The 19,030-nt window shown below is 43.6% G+C and overlaps 3 protein-coding genes across 3 annotated transcripts; 2 read left to right on the top strand and 1 right to left on the bottom strand.

Moving 5' to 3' along the window:
• Positions 1–5,672: 5,672 nt before the first annotated feature.
• LOC306749177 (Krueppel-like factor 11) lies at positions 5,673–9,127 on the top strand. Its single transcript, XM_079232437.1, has 4 exons — positions 5,673–5,785; positions 6,553–6,822; positions 7,320–8,280; positions 8,514–9,127. Exons 1-4 carry the CDS (start codon positions 5,747–5,749, stop codon positions 8,813–8,815), a joined length of 1,572 nt encoding a protein of 523 aa, XP_079088563.1. The 5' UTR covers positions 5,673–5,746; the 3' UTR covers positions 8,816–9,127.
• Positions 9,128–11,616: 2,489 nt separating this feature from the next.
• dnaaf2 (dynein axonemal assembly factor 2) lies at positions 11,617–13,681 on the top strand (the record flags this gene model as incomplete). Its single annotated transcript, XM_079229235.1, has 2 exons — positions 11,617–13,317; positions 13,397–13,681. 2 exons carry the CDS (start codon positions 11,617–11,619, stop codon positions 13,679–13,681), a joined length of 1,986 nt encoding a protein of 661 aa, XP_079085361.1.
• A 181-nt stretch (positions 13,682–13,862) lies between these two features.
• On the bottom strand, positions 13,863–17,628 carry lrr1 (leucine rich repeat protein 1; the record flags this gene model as incomplete). The annotated part of the gene is made up of 5 exons (XM_079226253.1): positions 13,863–14,638; positions 14,733–15,207; positions 15,419–15,671; positions 16,425–16,523; positions 17,446–17,628. 5 exons carry the CDS (start codon positions 17,626–17,628, stop codon positions 14,383–14,385), a joined length of 1,266 nt encoding a protein of 421 aa, XP_079082379.1. The 3' UTR covers positions 13,863–14,382.
• Between the last annotated feature and the right edge of the window lie 1,402 nt (positions 17,629–19,030).

Here is a 19,030-nt window from a genome sequence, read left to right as displayed (position 1 = left end):
CCAGCCTCACCTGCTGCGTCCTGTCTGTCAGGAAGTTTGATCATGGAGCGCTTGAAGCAGTAGGGGACTTCACACAGCTCCAGTGATCAGTTGAAGATATGCATGAAGATGGGGGCCCGCTAGTCAGCGCAGACTTTCCGGCAGGAGGGGGACACACCGTCTGGGCCCGGAGCCTTCCTGATCTTCTGTCTGTGAACTCACATCCTCTTCGCAGTTCCTCAGTGCCAGTGGGGGGTTGTTTGAGAGGTGAGAAGGAGGCAGAGAGTGTAGGTGGTTGTTTGATGATGGGGCAGTTGGGCGGGGTGGAAGTGGGCTTTTCAAACCTGAAATAGAAGACATTCAGGTCGTCAGCCAGTCGGTGATTGTCCACAGTGGGGGGTCTCCTGTAGTTCGTGAGTACCTCCAGGCCTCTCCAAACTGACGAGGGGTCGTTGGCTGAAAACTTTTTTTCCAGCTTAACAATGTAGCTTTTCTTAGCTACCTTGATCTCCCTCGTCAGTGTGTCTCTGGCCTGGTTGTACAGAATCCTGACCCCATCTCTGTAGGCCTCCTCTTTAGCCCGACGGAGCTGCCCGAGGCCCTTTGTTCTATTGTAGTTTGACTCTTTGTTTGAACTTGTAAAAGGTAAAAAAAATGACTTTATTTTCCCCGATACCAACTGGTTCTATGCTTCCCCTTGCTAGGTGAGGTGTAAGTAACATTTACAATACATGTTGTGATCTTTTTTTAGGAATGAACTGGAAGAAATGAGTGCATTTGCCACTGCTCAACACTGAAAAGAGCTTGATAGGTCTCCAATCTACATCGCTGCACAAAAGGAGTGAATAATAGCTATGCATTACCATAAAAAGCATTTCATATTTATTGATAAGAGTAATTTGCTGACTTCAAATGGACTGCAGTTTAATATTCTACTCTAGGTCTCTGAAAGGAGATGATGAAATAACAGTATGTTCACTATCAAAGACCACGCCAATAGAGATATGAGTTTACAGATTGTTTACTGTGCGATGGAAAGAGAGGGTCGGACCGGGGTTGAGGGATGAAGGGATGATTGTAGGTGCGGGAACGAGAAGGGTAGAGGGGGTCGTGAAGAGAGGGTTGAAGGGGTGCGATGAGAGGCTGCTGCCGTCCGGTGGCTAGAGGAAACGGCGGGGGTGGAGACTCGTGAGTGGGGGTTATCTCTTCTGAAGCTCTGGCTGTGCAGAGTCCCTCGTTGGTCCTCTAGTCCTGTGGGAGGGAGGGAGAGAGAGAGAGGGAGGGAGAGAGAGAGACAGAGAGAGAGAGAGGGGAGAAGAACGGGGTTGTGGTGGAGGGATGTCAAAGAGGAAGTGGACAGTTTCAATGGTACATAGGGCTTGGATGATTGGCCGAGATCTTCGCTCCCGAACTATGTCTTATAAAACACTATTATTATTTAATAAAATCCCAGATTTCCAAGCCTTCATCATTAAGCAACACACATGCTCAGACCGTCTGCAGAGGAGCTCCTCCAGGGAGTCCGCAACCCTGCCTCCTATTCCTTGTGTTGCCAGGACAACAGAACACTAGTCAGTGTCTCATAGCAACAGATTAGAATCCCATTCCCACCAATCAGGAGCCAGGTGCTTGTAGAGGAATCCCTGTTGTCCCTCCATTCTGATGTGTAGGAGGAGAGAGGGCGGGGCCACTTGTGTTGTGTGTGTGGTACACAAAGCATCCTCCAGTAGTGTTGATATCAGAGATGGCTCCAACAACAGGCCATCTGTGGTTTGTTGTTAGGCAATATTTACTATGACACACACACACACACACACACACACACACACACACACACACACACACACACACACACACACACACACACACACACTCTAACAAAATGTTGAGAAAAATCTCTGTTTGCTCCGTTCCAGCAATAACTGATCATGACGTATTTTGAAATAAATTTAAGATATAATGTAATCATAAAACTACAGAAGGCCAACAATTGTATCAGGAAATTAAAGCTTTTCTCACATCCCTGCCAGACGGAGTGGTTGTGATTTTGTACCATAGATGGCGTTTTAAACTCAGACATTGTGAGCTGTTTTATTTCTGTACTTTCAAAGAAGTGAGATAGAATTCCAATGAGATTCATATCAAAATTGCTACTTTCAGTGGACTTTGACTGAAACCACAACAAAGATTGTCCATGCTTAAGAATCCGAGGCTATACATCTCTTGAGTATACAATGATTGCTCTCTGCAAAATGTAAATGGCTTGAAAAGCCTTAACCCCCACTGATTGTTTCAGACCACTTGGCCATTAAATCCTTCCTCATAGCTTTTGCAGTATTATCCAAATGCTTTGTAGACATGTTATTGAATTGTGGTTTGCTGTGAGTCTAAAAGTCCATTATTTACCTAATTATTTGTTCTAGTTTTGTAGTATGCAAACATGACCTTACTATAAAATGTAGGCGATACTGTAATACATATGGATTTGTGATACATTTGATGACCATTTTGTATCTTTAGAAGAAGCTAAAGTGAAGGCTGAGCTGTGAAGGTTTAAACATTAAAGTAAGTAATTAAATATGGAATTTTGCACTTTACTCATGCAGTTACACTTCACTAACAAACAAAATACAATGACTCTTTTCCCTTGTATAAATACTAATTTAATGCCAAAATAGCATTCAGACATAAAGAAATCAAAAAAGTAAACTCCATGTAATTTTTGTAGAAAGAGCACATAAACTCCACATGTTTTGGCTTGTCATTATTTTTTATATAGCATGGTCTGCTTGAACCGCAGTTGTCTGCAATACTAAAGGAACGCTTCTACATTACATTTTTCATACTGATGCACAGAGCAGAAGAGTTTTCCTAGAGTCTTTTCTGCCTGTGTCCAGTATTTGCATTGATCTTACATTTTAAAAAGCAATCATAGAACAAAAAGAGGCACAGAAGGAAGCAAGGATGAAGGATAAAGGATCCTTCATTGCTTGCTGCGTCCTTTTCCCCAGACGCCCGCTTGTAGTGATGGAGGTGAGGAGCTGACATTCTGAATATTTGTTTAACTTTGGTATTAGCTTCTGTAAATACACAATATCATCACTACACTTTGAAAGGTTAGAATGAAAAAATACATTTCAGAGGCATATGAGACAAGTGCTACTAGATTATCTTCAATAATAATCAGAAAAATCCAGTTTGACTCTGCAATCCATCACAACAAAAATGTAAACCCATTGACAAGAGCACAATGAAGGGATTTCACAACACAGTATTGTTCCACTTTTCTCAAGCACTAAGGTGTTCATTTGGTTCTTTCCTGTTTTATTTCCTTATGAATGTATACACTCATAAATACAAAACAAAAAAGGGAATAATCAGGTGACTTTTGTGGCTCTTTTGTGATCTAATTGAAGTATTACCACTTTGACAGCTCTCTTTAAACATGTTATCAAAAATATTTGCAAACATGTCATGCATTTGCAGTCCTCAATGTGAGTTAGAATGCATCAAAATGGATTGAGACATAAGTGTGCGCTCTTACATGAATGTAAAACAATGTAAATTGGAATTTATGAATTTAGGATATTTGCAAAATGAATATCAATTCATAACATGAATACGTTTTGGGTTGATTGTGCTCAAACGTGTAATGGCAGTCTACCTAATATGACAACATTTTACATTCTGAGTGGATTTACTTCCTGTGGAAATAACACTCTTGTCTAGATGACACGGCCTATGGCTGCCTGTCAGTGCTCTGGAGGCTTTTAGTGAAATACAGCCCTTGGGTGATATATTTAAACCTGCTGGGGCAACTTCCCCCTCTTGGAGTTCTTGAGTTGGGGGAGTTGGCCGGACAGGGGAGGTGTGCATGTGGAGGCCCAGATAGGGCCAGCGTAACCTTTCCTCCAGATTCCATAACTGAGTTGAAGCGGCCTGCCCCACTTATATCACAAACAGGCTGCTGTGCTTAGGCCCGGGCTGCCTGTCATTCCGGCATGTGAACACGTTTTCCTCATAACTCCTCCCTCTTCTCCTCTCTTCTCACTAACTGCTGGCACTGCAGCTAAACTGCTGCTACAGTCCCAAGCCCTCATTGCTCCCTGAGGTCATGCTTACGTGAGTCATACTGAGGCACGGCCTCCGTTAGCAACAGAGCTGGGCGAACACACCTGCTATACTACCTTCTGCTGCTGGCAAGTTGCAAACAAACACCAATTTACCAATGTTATGCCAGGTGTGGAAGTGAGGTCATATGAGTTTTGTTTATATATAAGCAGGGAATCTTAGAAGCAGACTCTAAAATAGCAGATCATGAAAAGGACACTGTGTCTGCTATTGTTTTTTTACCAAAGGTAAAATGATATTGTTTTTACCAATTGGTAATATTAACAAATCATTGTGGACCTTTTTTCTTTTTACATCAGGGCATTCAGAAGTTCATTGGGACTTCTGACACATTTTCTCTTTGTCCAATTGCAGTTGGTGATATAACAACACATGTAGGTCAAGACCAATTTGAGTTCTCCTACATGTGCTTGTGAGAATGATCTCATAGAAATTGTCAGACAATACGCCACAGGAAAAACAGGCCAACGTGCATTACCTTTACATAAAGTTTAAAGAATATGTTTAGTGACAGGAGAACAAAGCACACTCTTTTTTTCTCTCAGTGTAGTGCATCTGTACACTTGAATTCCCATGAAAATGAATTTGTCTGCAAATGTAACAATAATCTAAGTATAGTCCACATGTTTATAATGGGGCACCGAGGTTGGCTCCACCCCAGAATCCTTTAGTGGCTACACACACAGACTAGCGTGAAAATCGTGCCATGAATATTTAAGCAACATTTCTCCAACTGTATCATTTATAGCATTTAATTGGTGGCCTCTCCTGGGTGACCTGATTTGCTGCAAAATCACATTGAAAAATACTTTTAAACTAAGTGACAGTGATACATTATATGTAATCCACACCTGAGCAGCCACACAAGGATAAACAGGATTACACAATTCTCACACTCTTGTTTCATTATAAAATAGGTAGGTCCAGTTGTGAAATTTCTTAACTATATTGATAAAAATGTATGAAACATTTCAGCTTTAAAATGCACGTCAGCAATACAGTAGGCCCTTTTTTTTGTGGGAATTCGCATAGGCCCATGTATAGAACGATTTGGTGTAAATGATTTGTTACTGAACTGCTTTGTAGTCCATATTAGCAAATTATCTTCATCAAAATGTACCGATAACAACGATGCCCAGCTTTTTAGATCGGTTAAAAAAACAATTTCCTTTCTCTGCTGATTTCTACGTGGTTATTCCTACAGCCCCTAAATGCAGCATAGACTGGATCGACCTTTCGCCTAGTTAACGGACGGCAGTTCATCGGGTTTACCCTGACACTGCTGACTCTCACGGACACGCCCACCAACGGCCACGCACCCTATTTCCTCCAACCGTCCGGCGAGCACGCACTGTTCACGCGCTCTCTGCTCCCCCATTTGCCGGAGCTCCTCACACACTCAATTGTGATTGGCGCAGTGTTGCCACCCGCCGGTGCGTGTTGTGAGTTTTGTTTTTCTTTTCTTTTCCCTCCTCCCCGTGTTTTACACACACAGCTGAGAGAAAAGGGAGTCAGTCAGAGAAAAAAGCGACCTCAACCCTACCCCGGCGCAGGCAGCAGCTCTGGCAACCGCCGTCTCTTTGTTCTGCACGGGCTCTGACGACCACAAAGTGATATTTAGACTTTGTATTCCTCAATGCCATCGCGAAAATTTACAGAAATGGACTCAAACGGGGTAAGATTTATTTTTTTAAGCTGTTTACGTTAATTCAATTTGGGCGCGACAATTATTTCGCCGTCCAGTAACATTCACTTTTTTTTTACTTGATTTGATATTTCAATACGAAATATAAGTCATGAGATAATGACGCATATTTATACAATTTCATTCATATTGGTGCCGTCATTGACCCGGCCGTGCCAAATCACACGTCTTAAATGTAAACCTAAACCATGAACCCTGATGTTGCTCTTTAAAAAAGTCATTACCTACACATATCTATAGTCCTTTCTAATTTAATTCAAGTAGCCTGTCATTGTTGACAAATGATTGCATCTGGTTGTGTGTTTGTGGAGGATCAGCAATCCGCTTAGTGCACTGTAAAAAATGTGTAATAAAGTTATAATGTAATAACAAGTTACTTCCTGATGCGTACCCGCTTTATGGGGATTTCACATTGCTCACCTCGGCAGCACGTCACTGTTTGGTCTATATTTGGCAATGGGAGGCGTCCTGGCTCTGAGCCAGAGGCAGTGCGTGCTGGGCTAGGGTATCAATCAGTCATCTCTCCCTTATTGGCAGCATCTTGCAGTTTGGATGGGAACTTTAGATTGAGGAACAGTGACAGAGCAGATGATAACTGAAAACAGATTTTTCCTCATTCTGGTCAATGGAATAAAAAGCTTACCAAATCATTTAGTTGAAAATGAACCTGATGACCCAACACTGAAGTACTTTCGTTTCACTCCCTTTGTCTGAAGTTGATTTGTTGTTCCTTTTAGGCTGAGTATATGGATCACTGCGGGTCCTATGCAAAGAGAAGAAGGCATGACAGTGAACAGTCTGTTCCGAGTGGTCTGGAGTACACCGACCTAGAGGCTGCTGAAGCGCTGGTGTGCATGAGCTCTTGGGGCCAGGGCCACTTCCTCGGCAGCAGCAGGCCAAACCCCTGCAAGCCCAGACCCCTCACCCCAGCTTCGGACTCTTGTGACTCCCTCATGCCGTCTGAACTTCCAGAGCCCCCGAAGGACTTTGTGTCCCTCTCCTCCCTGGTAAGGGACTTTTCATGCTGTATGGGTGTCAAACTATTGAGTGATATCTATGTCAGATTTCTAACCCTCATCTCAATAAGAGCAGACACGGATTTCACACAGCCGTGAAACCATTTAGATTACTTCTGTTTGTTTAGTAAACATTCCTGAGAGTCGTGGTTTCCATCAAACCATATGGCTTTTTCATATGAATGTGTAAAGATAAGTGTTCATGGTTTATTACGTGAGACTCGGGCAGGTGAAAGGGGCTGCAGCAGGAAATGTCATGATACTGTAACGTGGTTTGACCTTCAGACAGAGTGTTATAAAGAGTCATAAAAATCACAGTTTATAGTTTTTTATAACTGAGACGTGGTCATTAGTCTTGTGTTGCCATCTGTGATACATGTCTCTGCAAACACGTTTATCTGTACATCTAGAGACACCCTCCTTATCACCATGTCATCAGGGTGCACTGGTTACATCTTCTAATGTTCTTCCCTCCCTTCTTTTTGCAGTGTATGACTCCCCCTCACAGCCCCAGCTTTGTTGAGGCATCCAGCACAGCGCTCCAGTCAAACTCTGGCCTGGCCGTGTCCTCACAACACTGTGGGTCCGGCCTCCATCAGCCTGTCCTGGCACCCATTGCTGAAAAGACACCCTCCCTCCCTCCTCTGCCACAGCCCTGCAGAGCCATGGCGACCAGCGTCATCCGCCACACCGCAGACAGTACCCCCTGCCAACACCGCATTCCAGTGGCCCCCAATCCAAAGAAAACCAGAGACGCTGGAACGGTCTGCCAGCAGCAGCAACAGCAGCAGCAGTGTATTACAAAGACTGAGCAGATAACCAGACCTCCATCTACTCCTGCTCCTCTCACATTATTCGCCTCAAGAACAGAGTACTACGCCAGTCCCCTAAAACCCTGTTTGAACAGTGTCTCCACCCCCACTCCTGTCAATATGCAGCCGCTAAGCAGCCCTCCCACTCCCTTTGCTCCCCCAGCCATGTCCCCGGCCTCAATTCCCAGCCCTCAAATCATCTGCCAGATGTTCCCTGTCAGCAGCCAATCGGGTATAATCTCAGCCTTCATCCCTGGTGCGGTTCAAACATCCAATACTGGGAATCGGACCACCACCACACCCATCCTCCCCCAGCCGGCCTCAGCTAATGCCGCCCCTGTCCAGCAGTCCCTCATCATGGGCTCAGCGATGCCCCAGGGCACGGTGATGCTGGTTCTCCCTCAATCCTCTATCTCTCAGGCCACTCACTGCCCTCAGACTGTCATGACTCTGGGCAACACCAAGCTGCTACCTCTGGCCCCGGCCCCTGTGTATGTGGCAGCGGGGCCCAGCTGCGGTATAACAGCAACAAAGATGGACTTTTCTCGCAGGAGGAACTATGTCTGCAACTTCCCAGGCTGCAGGAAGACGTATTTTAAGAGCTCACACCTCAAGGCTCACCTAAGAACACACACAGGTGAGGGGTTAACTGCATACAGAAGTGTTTGGTTTGGTTGATACTCGTGAGGATGTGGGGAAAAATTGGGACCACATGAGTGTTGCATCCTGTTTGTAAAACATTCCTTTCTTGGTTTTGTCATTCTTGACGAGAAGAAAGTGAGCTCATTGTTATATCTCAGGCACGGAGTTTTTATGACTGCAGTTTGACTCACTTACTGACTCCCTACGCTCCTTGTTTCCCTCCATTAGGTGAGAAGCCTTTCAGCTGCAGCTGGGACGGCTGTGAAAAGAGGTTCGCCCGCTCCGATGAGCTCTCCCGCCACCGGCGGACACACACGGGTGAGAAGAAATTTGTGTGTCCCGTGTGCGACCGGCGATTCATGCGCAGTGATCATCTCACCAAACACGCCCGTCGCCACATGACCACAAAGAAAATGCCCTCCTGGCAGGCGGATGTCCGTAGCCTGAACAAAATGGCTGCTGGCAAGACACCTCCTCCTAAACCCGGCCTTGCCACACTAAGCATGCTGGTACCTGCCGGCTCAAAGTAGACAATGAACACTGCCATCCTACCCACTCCCAAGATACCACAGGGACACCGGGAGCAGCCAAGCACACAAGGCTGCTGCTATTTCACTCATGGGAATGACAGAAAAACATGCACTGGACTCTTTTATTCCTCTCTACTGCTCATTTGTACATGTATTTTTCTTTAAAGGATTCTTTTGTTTACTTGGATATATTTCAAAATATCAATGCACTCTTGCCAAAGCCTTTGTATGAAGTTTGTCTTATACATTTCACCTTCCACCCCTCCTACAACACTTTCTCTTTGTTTGTGTTGATACTGGTATATATTTATATATACACACACATATATATATATATATATATATATATATATATATATATATATATATATATATATATATATATATATATATGAATATATTTGTCTGGGAATGTATTGTTCGTTGTATTATGAAAATGCATTTATTTGTCATTTTTGAGAAAACATGCATAAATGATGAGAATATTAACCATCAGTACTATAATTATACCTTGATTATATCTCCCTGTCTAACTTTTCATATTATTTAATACATATTTGTAATAAAAAAAGATTAAGTGAGTCAGTCTTTGTGCATTTTGTGACCGTTCTGGTGAACCTATGTGTGGGATCGTAGAGTCAGCAGTCTTTCCCAGAGTGGTGTCTGTCCACATCCTGTGTGCGTCACACGCTGACTCCGCCCACTACCGCCCTCTTTTGGTCCGCTGGCTGGATGAAATGAGGTGTTATAAAACCTCTTTGGCCAGACCATCTAAGGACATTGTGTCCTGTTGATTAGCTCAGTGCCAGATTGTTGATGAGTCAGCAGACTAGACAGACTTGTTTGCGTTGTTTTAGAGTTTATTAGCTGATCTCTTGAGCCCATCCAGCACTGTCACATGGGGGGGGACCAGGAGGTGGTGGGCCTGTGTGACTCTTGCATCATAAACTACTCGGTTGTAATCAGTGAAAAATCTTACCAGTCTGGTATAATTTGGAAAATATCTCTTGTTCTTCTACTTAGTGGTCATAAATCTTAGTTCTTAGTAATGTCATGTGCAAAACAATTACAGTGAAGCACTCGTTGGAAGTGCAATTCTTAGTTCTCATGTTCTCTCCAACAATGCTGATAAAAATGTGTAAAAAAAAGTATTTGGGTAAGTAAAATCTTATTATAGTTCATAAAAGCACAAAATAGTGCATCAGTTAGAACGTAGGAATAAACTATAACCATATATAACACTGTTGTAGACAAGTGTACAGTCATAGTTTAATGTATAGATTGTAATATAAAGGTATATTACAACCTATATAGGTTATATATAGGTTGTGCAGTAATGCAGTAAATCTATATACGAAATGAACAAATTATAGGAAAAGATTGTGCATGTTCATAAGGTCTAGGGCATCCTTGGTCATATACATTATTAACATAGAAGACATTTTCAGCTGGAGAAATTGGGAGGATGCAAGAGGGAATTTTATAAAGTAAATAAAAAGAAACCGTATGGATGCTGCTGGACCACAGAGCGGTCCTGTGTGCTGCCTCCTGCCTCCATCCTCTCTCCCTCCCTCTCACCTACACATTCGCAAGCAGTGGTCCCACACCCAGTAACAGCACACCCCTTCCAATCAGACAGTGAGAAAAATGAACAGTCGGGGGTGCGACCAATCACTTCTCTTTCCTGCATATCCGCCCCTTCGCCTTACTGACCGACTTCTTCACTGGCTCTCTGCCACTAGAGCAGCGATCGACAGCGACATCTTGCGGCCAATTAATGTAATTTCATTATTTACACCAGAACATCCTAGTTTTAATAGTATAGGTGATCATAATCCATTTCACATTTGATTGCGCATTGCAAAACATGTTTTACTGGATTGTGTGCATTTATTGATGTTGTACTTGTTATTAAGAACCCAAACTCAAAGACATTTTGTTTGCATCACTACATATACACCTGACATTATTTTTTTTTGTACTAACATAATATGAATTAAAAAGCATAGAAATGAAAAAGCTTCATACGCTCATAATTTAAATGACGTGTCATTAAACATCAAATTGTGAATATGTTTTTTTCATGTTTTTTTGTGCATAGTTTTGCAGGTCAAATTGACACATAATATATGTTCACAGACTAGACATAGATAAGAAGCTGTCTGTGTGGTCTCAAAACACAATGCAGCTTACTTGTATTAAAGGCTATTCTTCTTTAATAATCCACTAATTTTAACCGAGGTTGGCAGTAATAAACGAGATCTTCAAATAACTTTAAGGGTATTTAGAGCAATATGTTTCCGTTTGAGTTGTCAAAATATCCGCTGTGAAAATTGTCTTATAATTTGCAGTGCCAAAAGGTACAAATACATACATGTAATGAATCAATCAATCAATCAATCAATCAATCAATCAATCATAACACAACAAAACACTGCAGGTGTGTGTGTGTGTTTTTATCAGCCAAGGCACAATTTATTTTTTGTCAACTATTATTTTGAATTAAATTATTTTTAGATTATATTTATCCAGTTAAATATTTTCATTAATTTATCAAATTCTGTCGGATCTAAACGAGGCACACACACAAAAAAGTTTAACAGGGAAGAGTTTCCTTGTTGCACCAAAGACTTTCATGTTGCTATGGTTACATCAACCGAACGAGGAGGCCAGAAACTAAACACACGGACATTTAAAACGACACCAAAAACAGCTCGTGCCACTTCTTTAATTAGCTCACTTCGCTTCTGGACCCACTTTTAGGACGTTTAGGACGTTTATTTCTCCTCGTCGTCGTCAGCATGGAGGCTGGAGATAAGCTGCGAGAACTCGACATGACGGTGGAGGAAGTGGACCGGCTGACCAAAGCGCTCAAAGACGAGAAATTCGGGGAAATGCTGCGCGATTACGCGCGTGAACTGTCGGACCCCGAGAATAAGAAAAGGTACGAAGAGGAGATCAAACTCCTGGAGCAGGAGAGAGGAAACACGATCGAGTTCATCCACCCGAAACCGTTTCGGTCTCTCAGGACGAGTGTGGACGGCAAGCAGAAGTGTTTCATCAACATCTGCGCCAGTGAACACGTTGGAAAGCCCGCATGTAAATGCGGGGTGTCGGAGGACGGCCGCAGAGGACAGTGCTGGTCCCTGCCACACAGTCTGCCCCCGGGGAGACAAGACACAGACCCCAAAGGGAACAAGATCCAGATCCATGATGTCATCTTCCACCCTGACACTGTCCACATGGCAAGCAAAAACAAGAGATTCATGGACATGGTGGACAGCACGGCCATTCAGGGAATCCAGAACGCTTTCAAAGTGACTCTGGATAAAAACAATGTGAGGGAGATGAGCACTAAATACAAGGGCGCCCTTCAGCCTTGTGTCCTCCGAAAACCCATCCCTGGATACAAATCCAAGGAGCCCTCAGAGGAGCCGGACCCTCTTGCCTTCCCATACCCGGATGACAAAAGACCTTCCACGTCCCTGCAAATGAAGCCCACAGAATCAGCTGCAATGGAAAACAGCAGTGACGCTGAACTCAAAAGCCACGAGCATGACAAAGTCAAAGAGCCCACCAAGCCAAACTACACAGTAAAATATCGATCTTTCGTGGATCTCCAGGACTTCAGATACGCTAGAGACTCCGCCCAAAGCCCCAGGCCCAAAGAGATAGTGGTGACCGTCGCCATGCCCCTTCTGAAGGCGGCCTCAGACGCCAGCCTCGAGGTGAAAGAGAGGCAGCTGCTGCTGGCGTCCAAGAAACCGGCCTACAGACTGGAGCTGCCCTTGGCCTACCCTGTGGATGAAGATAAAGGAGAGGCCAAGTTCAACAAACAGAGAGGACAGCTCACAGTCACGCTGTCGGTTCTTCCTTCTGACGAGGCCTTCAATTTCACTGCTCTGGCGAGTGCTAGTGATGATGAGAGTCAGGAGGAGAAAAAAGAGGTGGGCGAGGAGGATGAGTGGAAGGAGAAGGAGCAGGAAAGCAAAAACAGCGAGGAGCAAAGAGCTGTTGAGGAGGATGTTAGGCAGCAGACAAGGGGAGAGGAAGCTGACAAAGAGGGTGAAAGAGGTCATGAGAAAGGAGAGGAGCGGATGAGGGAAGAGGAGGAAGGCGTAGCGGGAGACGAAAGGGTAGTGGAAGAGAAGGAAACGCGGGAAGGAGAAAATAGTGAAGAAGAAGAAGAAGAAGAAGAAGAAGAAGAAGAAGAAATTCTAGAAGTCGAGGATGGGATATTGAAAGAGCAGAAACAGGAAAATGACAAAGAGGTTATAAAGTCTAACCGACAGAAAAGGCAGCAACTTGAAGACGAGGACTCTGGTCTAGGTTTTCAACGGTGTACTGTTGATGTTTCTGTAGAAGAAGAAAACTCCTTGCCTGGTGATCATAACAGGCTTGAGGCCACACCTGAAACAGATAACCAGCTTGGTTTAATCCCTGCTGAACATTTAAAATACATAGAAAAAGAGGGAGGAGTCAACCTGACAGACATCAGAGAGGTGAGATAAGTCCTGAAAAGTCAGAGACGAGGATGTAAACGTGGGGTCAAACTAAGCTGTATATATTTTTCTGTTGTAGGTGGAAGCGGACGCTGCATTTCTAAATCACAAATCAGGTGAGGAATCCCAAATGTCCACAGCTGCTGAAGCTCAGAGCCAGAACATGGAGCAGGATGAGAGGAAGAGTACCGACCCAGATGACCCGCCAAGGGTGCAAATCTTCCACAAACCAAAGCACGATAACGAGCCACCACCTGTGTTATTAAGGGAAATTGATAAAGATGGAAACGAAACGATCATCAGCGACCATTCCACCTCTGCTGGGTTCATCTTCCAGAACTCCCTGATGTATGAGCTGGACTGAGGTCCAGAGGCTGTGAGGTATTTCCTGTATCACATACAGGTTTGAATGGAAGTTATTCTGTTTATTTAAACAATACTGAATGTTCTTATTCTCAAAACCTCACTGTTCTTTTCAATCACTTAATTCAAATACATGACGCATAAGTCATTTCAATGTAGAATAAAATCCTTGGGACAACAATGTGAATTATTTTATTGCTTTTTTTCACGTGAATATAAAACTTGTAGATTCATTAGCACAGTAAAAAACAACTCCCTTTCGCCAATGCTCACAGACCCTGAGGCACTGTGTTCAGGAAGAAACTCCAATTAATCTACTTTCTTTATTCCCTGCTTTGCAGAAGCCGGTCAGTAGGGGAGCCTACAGTGCGCTCAAAGAGGCGGGAAGAACAGGAAAGACGATGCATGACGTTTACCGGCAGCAATGACAAACGTTCGTGTTCTATCAGTGTGGCTGCCCGCTATCATTACATAAAGTCAGTGCAGGTGGAGCAGGGAAGAAAGGAAGTGCAATATAAGTTGTAAAACCAGCTGCTTCAAGCACTTTTAAAAAGCGTAATAGAGTCAATATTCTCCTTTCGTGTGAAGGCATTACCAGAAGACTGTATCCTCCAACAGTATCTCTTAACTTGCAATCTATTGCAAAAATCCACAGCAATTTCCAGCAGTTTTTTCCTGTCAAACAAAAGAGTTTGCTCTTCCTCATCTGATTCCTCTCTGGAGCGAGTTGTCTAAAAACTCGGAGTAGCAAGAGAGGGAGCAGAAGTGCTGCTGCACCGGAGCGTCCGTGCCGCCCATGTCGTCCACCAGGACGACCGTGTGAGAGACTTGGTGCAGGTTCATGCTGACCGCCGTCTTGATGTAGAAATTGATGCACACGCGGCCGCAGTCGCACTTCTTGGCAACTTCTAGGTCCCGACACAAGTGGGCAGGGATGAGGTGAGGACCGTACGGTAACCTGCGAGGGGAATAAGAAAGGACACAATGAGGAGGTCGCTGTAAGAGCCACAGGGACAACACAGTGTGACATACCGGACATGTTTAATTCTAACCTGAGGTTGGCCACAGCTCTGGAAGCCATCTCTTGGAGTGGAAGCGGGAATGTAAGATTCATTTTGTGGTCCAGAGGGTTAGGTTGGACAAACGGATTCCCAAACAGGTCCAGGTTCTCCAGACTAAGTTTACGGAAGTCAGAGGGCAACATGGCTAGCTGGTTATGCGCCGCTGACAGGAACCTCAGCTTCGAGAGTCGGCCCACGTGGAATGGCAAACAGACGAGCTCGTTGTCGTCCAGCTTGAGGTTCACCAGCTCCTTGAGCTGGCAGAACTGAGCAGGGAGGGACTGCAGGCGGTTCTGGCTGAGGTCCAGGAGCTGGAGGGTCCGCTGCAGGGTGGACAGGCAGAGGGCCTCGCTGAAGGCCTCCAGGTGGTTGTTGTGCAGGATGAGCTCAGATAGGCAGCCGAGGTCCCCGATGGTGGCGGGGAGTTTCTTGATGTGGTTGTTACTGAGGTCTAGCTTGCGGAGTGCTGCAAAAACAAAAACAAAGAAAAATACTACAATTTAAAAGTGGGTAATCCAGCCATTATTTATTGCATAACATCAAATCAATAACCTTTAACTTATTAATGCCATCTAATCTTCTCTATAAAAACAAAAAGGGAGTTAAATTCAGAAACAGACTGGAAATCAAAATATAAGTTTCAGTGTGCAGCTAACAACCCCGTCGGCTCATTCTACCTTTAAGTGACAGCATCCGCATGTCCACCCGTGACAGTTTGCAGTAGGAGACTTGCAGCTGCTCCAGAGAGTAGGGGAAGCTGGAGGTGAGGGGGTAATCTTTCTTGGACACGATGCTGAGCTTCTTCTTGGGTTGCTCTACATCTCTGGCGCGAACAGGAGTGAGCGTGGAGAGAGGAAGGCTACTGGCGTCACTTCCTCTGTCTGCCAGACGAGCCGCTGAGAGGAAGTTCTTCAAGCTATTTGCATCCGCCTGCAAATAAATGAATAGATGAAGATACTGGTGGATTAACGGATTCATAGGTCAGAGGAAAAAGCAGTCTCAGGTGATTGTGTATGACTAGATTCTTTGAGATATCTCAATTTACAGGCCTGGAATATCTTGACACTTTGTTTAAATAAACATGATGAACACCTGTACAATCCAATGCAGTCCAAAATAATAGACCGTCAACCAAAAAAAATCCAAAGACATATCAGGGGTGTTCATTTAAATGTATGTAAATGGATTTGTGATTTTAAAAAACGGTGGTGCTGTAGGTTGATTGAAGTTTGTATTCCACATTTCCCTCAATGTAGGACATTCTGTTCCCCCCTGCTTCCATGCTATATATGTGTGTGTGTGTGTGTGTGTGTGTGTGTGTGTGTGTGTGTGTGTGTGTGTGTGTGTGTGTGTGTGTGTGTGTGTGTGGGAGTGCATTTCTTTCAACAGGGCAGGTTGAACCATGTTCGAATATAAGTGAAAGGTCACCACGGCCCTCCAAACAGAGAGGAGGGCTTTACAGCAACTGTTAACAATGAGGCTGCTATGGTGACTGTCCAGGCATCAGCTGCAGTCAAAACAACTGACTGCATCTGTCTGCTGATGAACAATTAGGTTGAGCCTTGGGACATTTCATTCAAGGAAATACGATTTGAAGTTGCTTCATCCATGAACCTGCAAATCTGGTAAAGAAAACAACAACAACTTATAAACACTGTAATTACACCATGTCGGAAGTTGTACCTTGCTCAAACAAATGTCAATAGCAGGTTCCTTTAATCTCACAGTGGCCTTTCCTTCCTCCACAAACCAAGTAAAGAACTTCTCTATGTTGTCTTTAAGCTGCAAGAGAAAATTGGCAAATGTCAGTGATGGAAAAACACACAACGCAACTATAGGGCGGGAACACATGACCGCTCAACCACGAGTGATTCACGGTCTCAACAAGTGAAGGCAAGAATAGCAGAAGCTTTGGAACCTTTTCCTCCACATGCAGGTGTATATTTTTACTGAGCTATTTAAATGGCCGTTTGAAATCAGAAGCTCCCGAAGAGCCCCTGAAGGCAGCATTTGATGAGGAGTAATAAATAGATAAATAAAAAAGTACATTTATCAAGTGGCATGGGTTTGAGTTGACTGAAAACCCAAAACAGTCAAAGTTGCTGGAATGTGTTGCTAATGCAATGTTTGATACTGTTCATTTAAAAAGGTTACGGTAGAAACCTGACAAACAGTATGACATGAAGATCAACACATGCACTGTCTAATCAAATGATACTTCATGAAAACAATGAAAATATTTGTTATAATGTGACCTATATACTGAATGCACCATTTTGTGTATCAAACTGTTTTAATTACATTCAACAAATATGCATTTAGCCCTATTGCATCCAGATATGAAACAATTTCAAATGATAGTTTAAGGAGACAAATAACACCAACAACGACAACAGTATTAACAAGGGGCATTAACTCAAACACAAATAATATAGCACCACAAACATCCTAGACCAATATAAGAGAGGGGGATTTTTTCTTCGTCATTCTCTTGAGGTCAATAACATTATGAACAGTATGTTTTACTTTCCTTTTTAAATAGAAACTTTGCAACTTAAGTCAACCACTGGGCTTATTCTGGTGGATGGACTGAAGTATAAACAGATCCTGCACATACCGATCAGACTTGTGAATAACACACGTAAAGGAAACTCCAGCAACCCTCCAGTACAAACAATCAACAAGAACAACAACAGTCACTGACCTTGTACTTGGAGCCTGCTCTGTCCTTAGCTGTGCAGATCATCATGTAGATGTTGCTGCGGTGACTCGTCTTGTCCAAATGCTTCCCGATGGACAGCACCGCTCGCGTGCCCTTCCCTCGGCTCTTCATCCCAAACGAGGGGAGCATTCGGTTCAGCACTTCGACGTCACACTGCAGCTTCATCCCAAAATACTAAAGTGGTGGTCCAGCTTTAAGGCCGCGTCCGAGCGAACCGAGGGTTTAAATGCATACCAGAGGGAGGAAATAAACTTCCGCGGAGAAGTAACGCGGAGCCAGTGACGTGCTGGAGCTACGGGCACAACGCACACGTCCCCGTCATGGATGTCAACAACCGGGGGCCGTCTCTACCGAGCGGCAGCTGCCTCTGTCCGGCTGTCGGAGACTCGACACACCGCGGGGGAACCGGGTCGTCAGCGGGGAAGACGCGCTGAGCTCCACAGTGTCTTGACAAAGTGTGAAAGGCGCCCTCTGTTTAGTCGGTGTGGTTAGCTGCCGTTAGCATGCAATCGCGCGCGTGGGAAGTGACGTCATGGAAGCGGGCGCGCGTTTAAGAGGAGCGGGACAGACCCCTCGTCCAGAGACGGACAACTCCAGCTACTTTTTAATAAACGATCAATAAAACGTGACACAGCTGGTGGAAAGTACATTTATTCAAACACTGTGCATTTCTGAATAACGTGTCAGATACTTGATTACTTCCATTTTCTGCTACTTTACACTACAAATATTGTAGCCTAGCTTTGACTTATTTGCTAACTTTAGTTACTAATCACTTTTATTATTAATATGTAAAGATAACCTTCCACCTAATGCATCACTAATGTAATCCAGTAGGCTATATAGTCTATACACTATTCTGCAACAGGCCTTCGACATAATGAATAGCCAACTTTTACTTTTGGTACTTCAAGCAGCTATATTTTGATGCTAATCTACTTACTTTTACTTGCAATAAAGTATTCCCAGTGTTGCATTGCTACTTCTGATATCTGAGTAACTGGGATATGTGGTAGTTTGTTTGAATTGTTATTACAATTATAATTATTTAAAAATGACTAATTCATATTCTCTAATGCAGTCATATTTAAGAACAACGACTACTATGTAATTCATCCAGTCCAAATTATTAGCTAATAGGTTTTTGCTAATCATAAAGCAACAAATAGAGGTTTGACAAAAGCTCTTAACTCAAGGTCCACTTACTAGCTTTTTCTGGGCCTTTCAACGGTCCACATCCCCCTATTGCATGTTGCTCACTGAAGTTTCTCCTGAGCTAAAACTTCATCCGCTGAGGAAAATTGAGAAGTAGTTTTAATTCTTTCTGTCTTTCTTTCTTTAAATCTTTCTTTACTGTTGAAATACCCATGAAGAGATATATAACAATATGAGCAATAGTATCACTTTAGCAGCACTTAAATGACACTTACTTATAGCATTTTCTAGTTTAACTTAAATCGTACTTTCTTGATTCTGTTGTTCTGAGTTTATACTCATGGTTGAATGCACTTATTGTAAGTCGCTTTGGATAAAAGCGACAGCTAAATGTAATGTAATAGTGGCATCT

Source organism: Taurulus bubalis (genome assembly GCF_910589615.1).
Source record: "Taurulus bubalis genome assembly, chromosome: 1".
Classification (NCBI taxonomy): Eukaryota; Metazoa; Chordata; class Actinopteri; order Perciformes; family Cottidae; genus Taurulus; species Taurulus bubalis.
The sequence above is the reverse complement of the archived record's forward strand: the minus strand, read 5'-3'. Positions and strand labels throughout refer to the sequence as shown.

What these genes read in the sequence shown, in the direction of transcription:
- LOC306749177 (XM_079232437.1), top strand. Translation starts at nt 5,747, where the DNA reads ATGCCATCGCGAAAATTTACAGAAATGGACTCAAACGGG. An exon ending in TTGTGTCCCTCTCCTCCCTG is followed by an intron (nt 6,823 to 7,319) that starts GTAAGGGACTTT and finishes TTCTTTTTGCAG; the next exon opens with TGTATGACTCCCCCTCACAG. An exon ending in TCACCTAAGAACACACACAG is followed by an intron (nt 8,281 to 8,513) that starts GTGAGGGGTTAA and finishes TCCCTCCATTAG; the next exon opens with GTGAGAAGCCTTTCAGCTGC.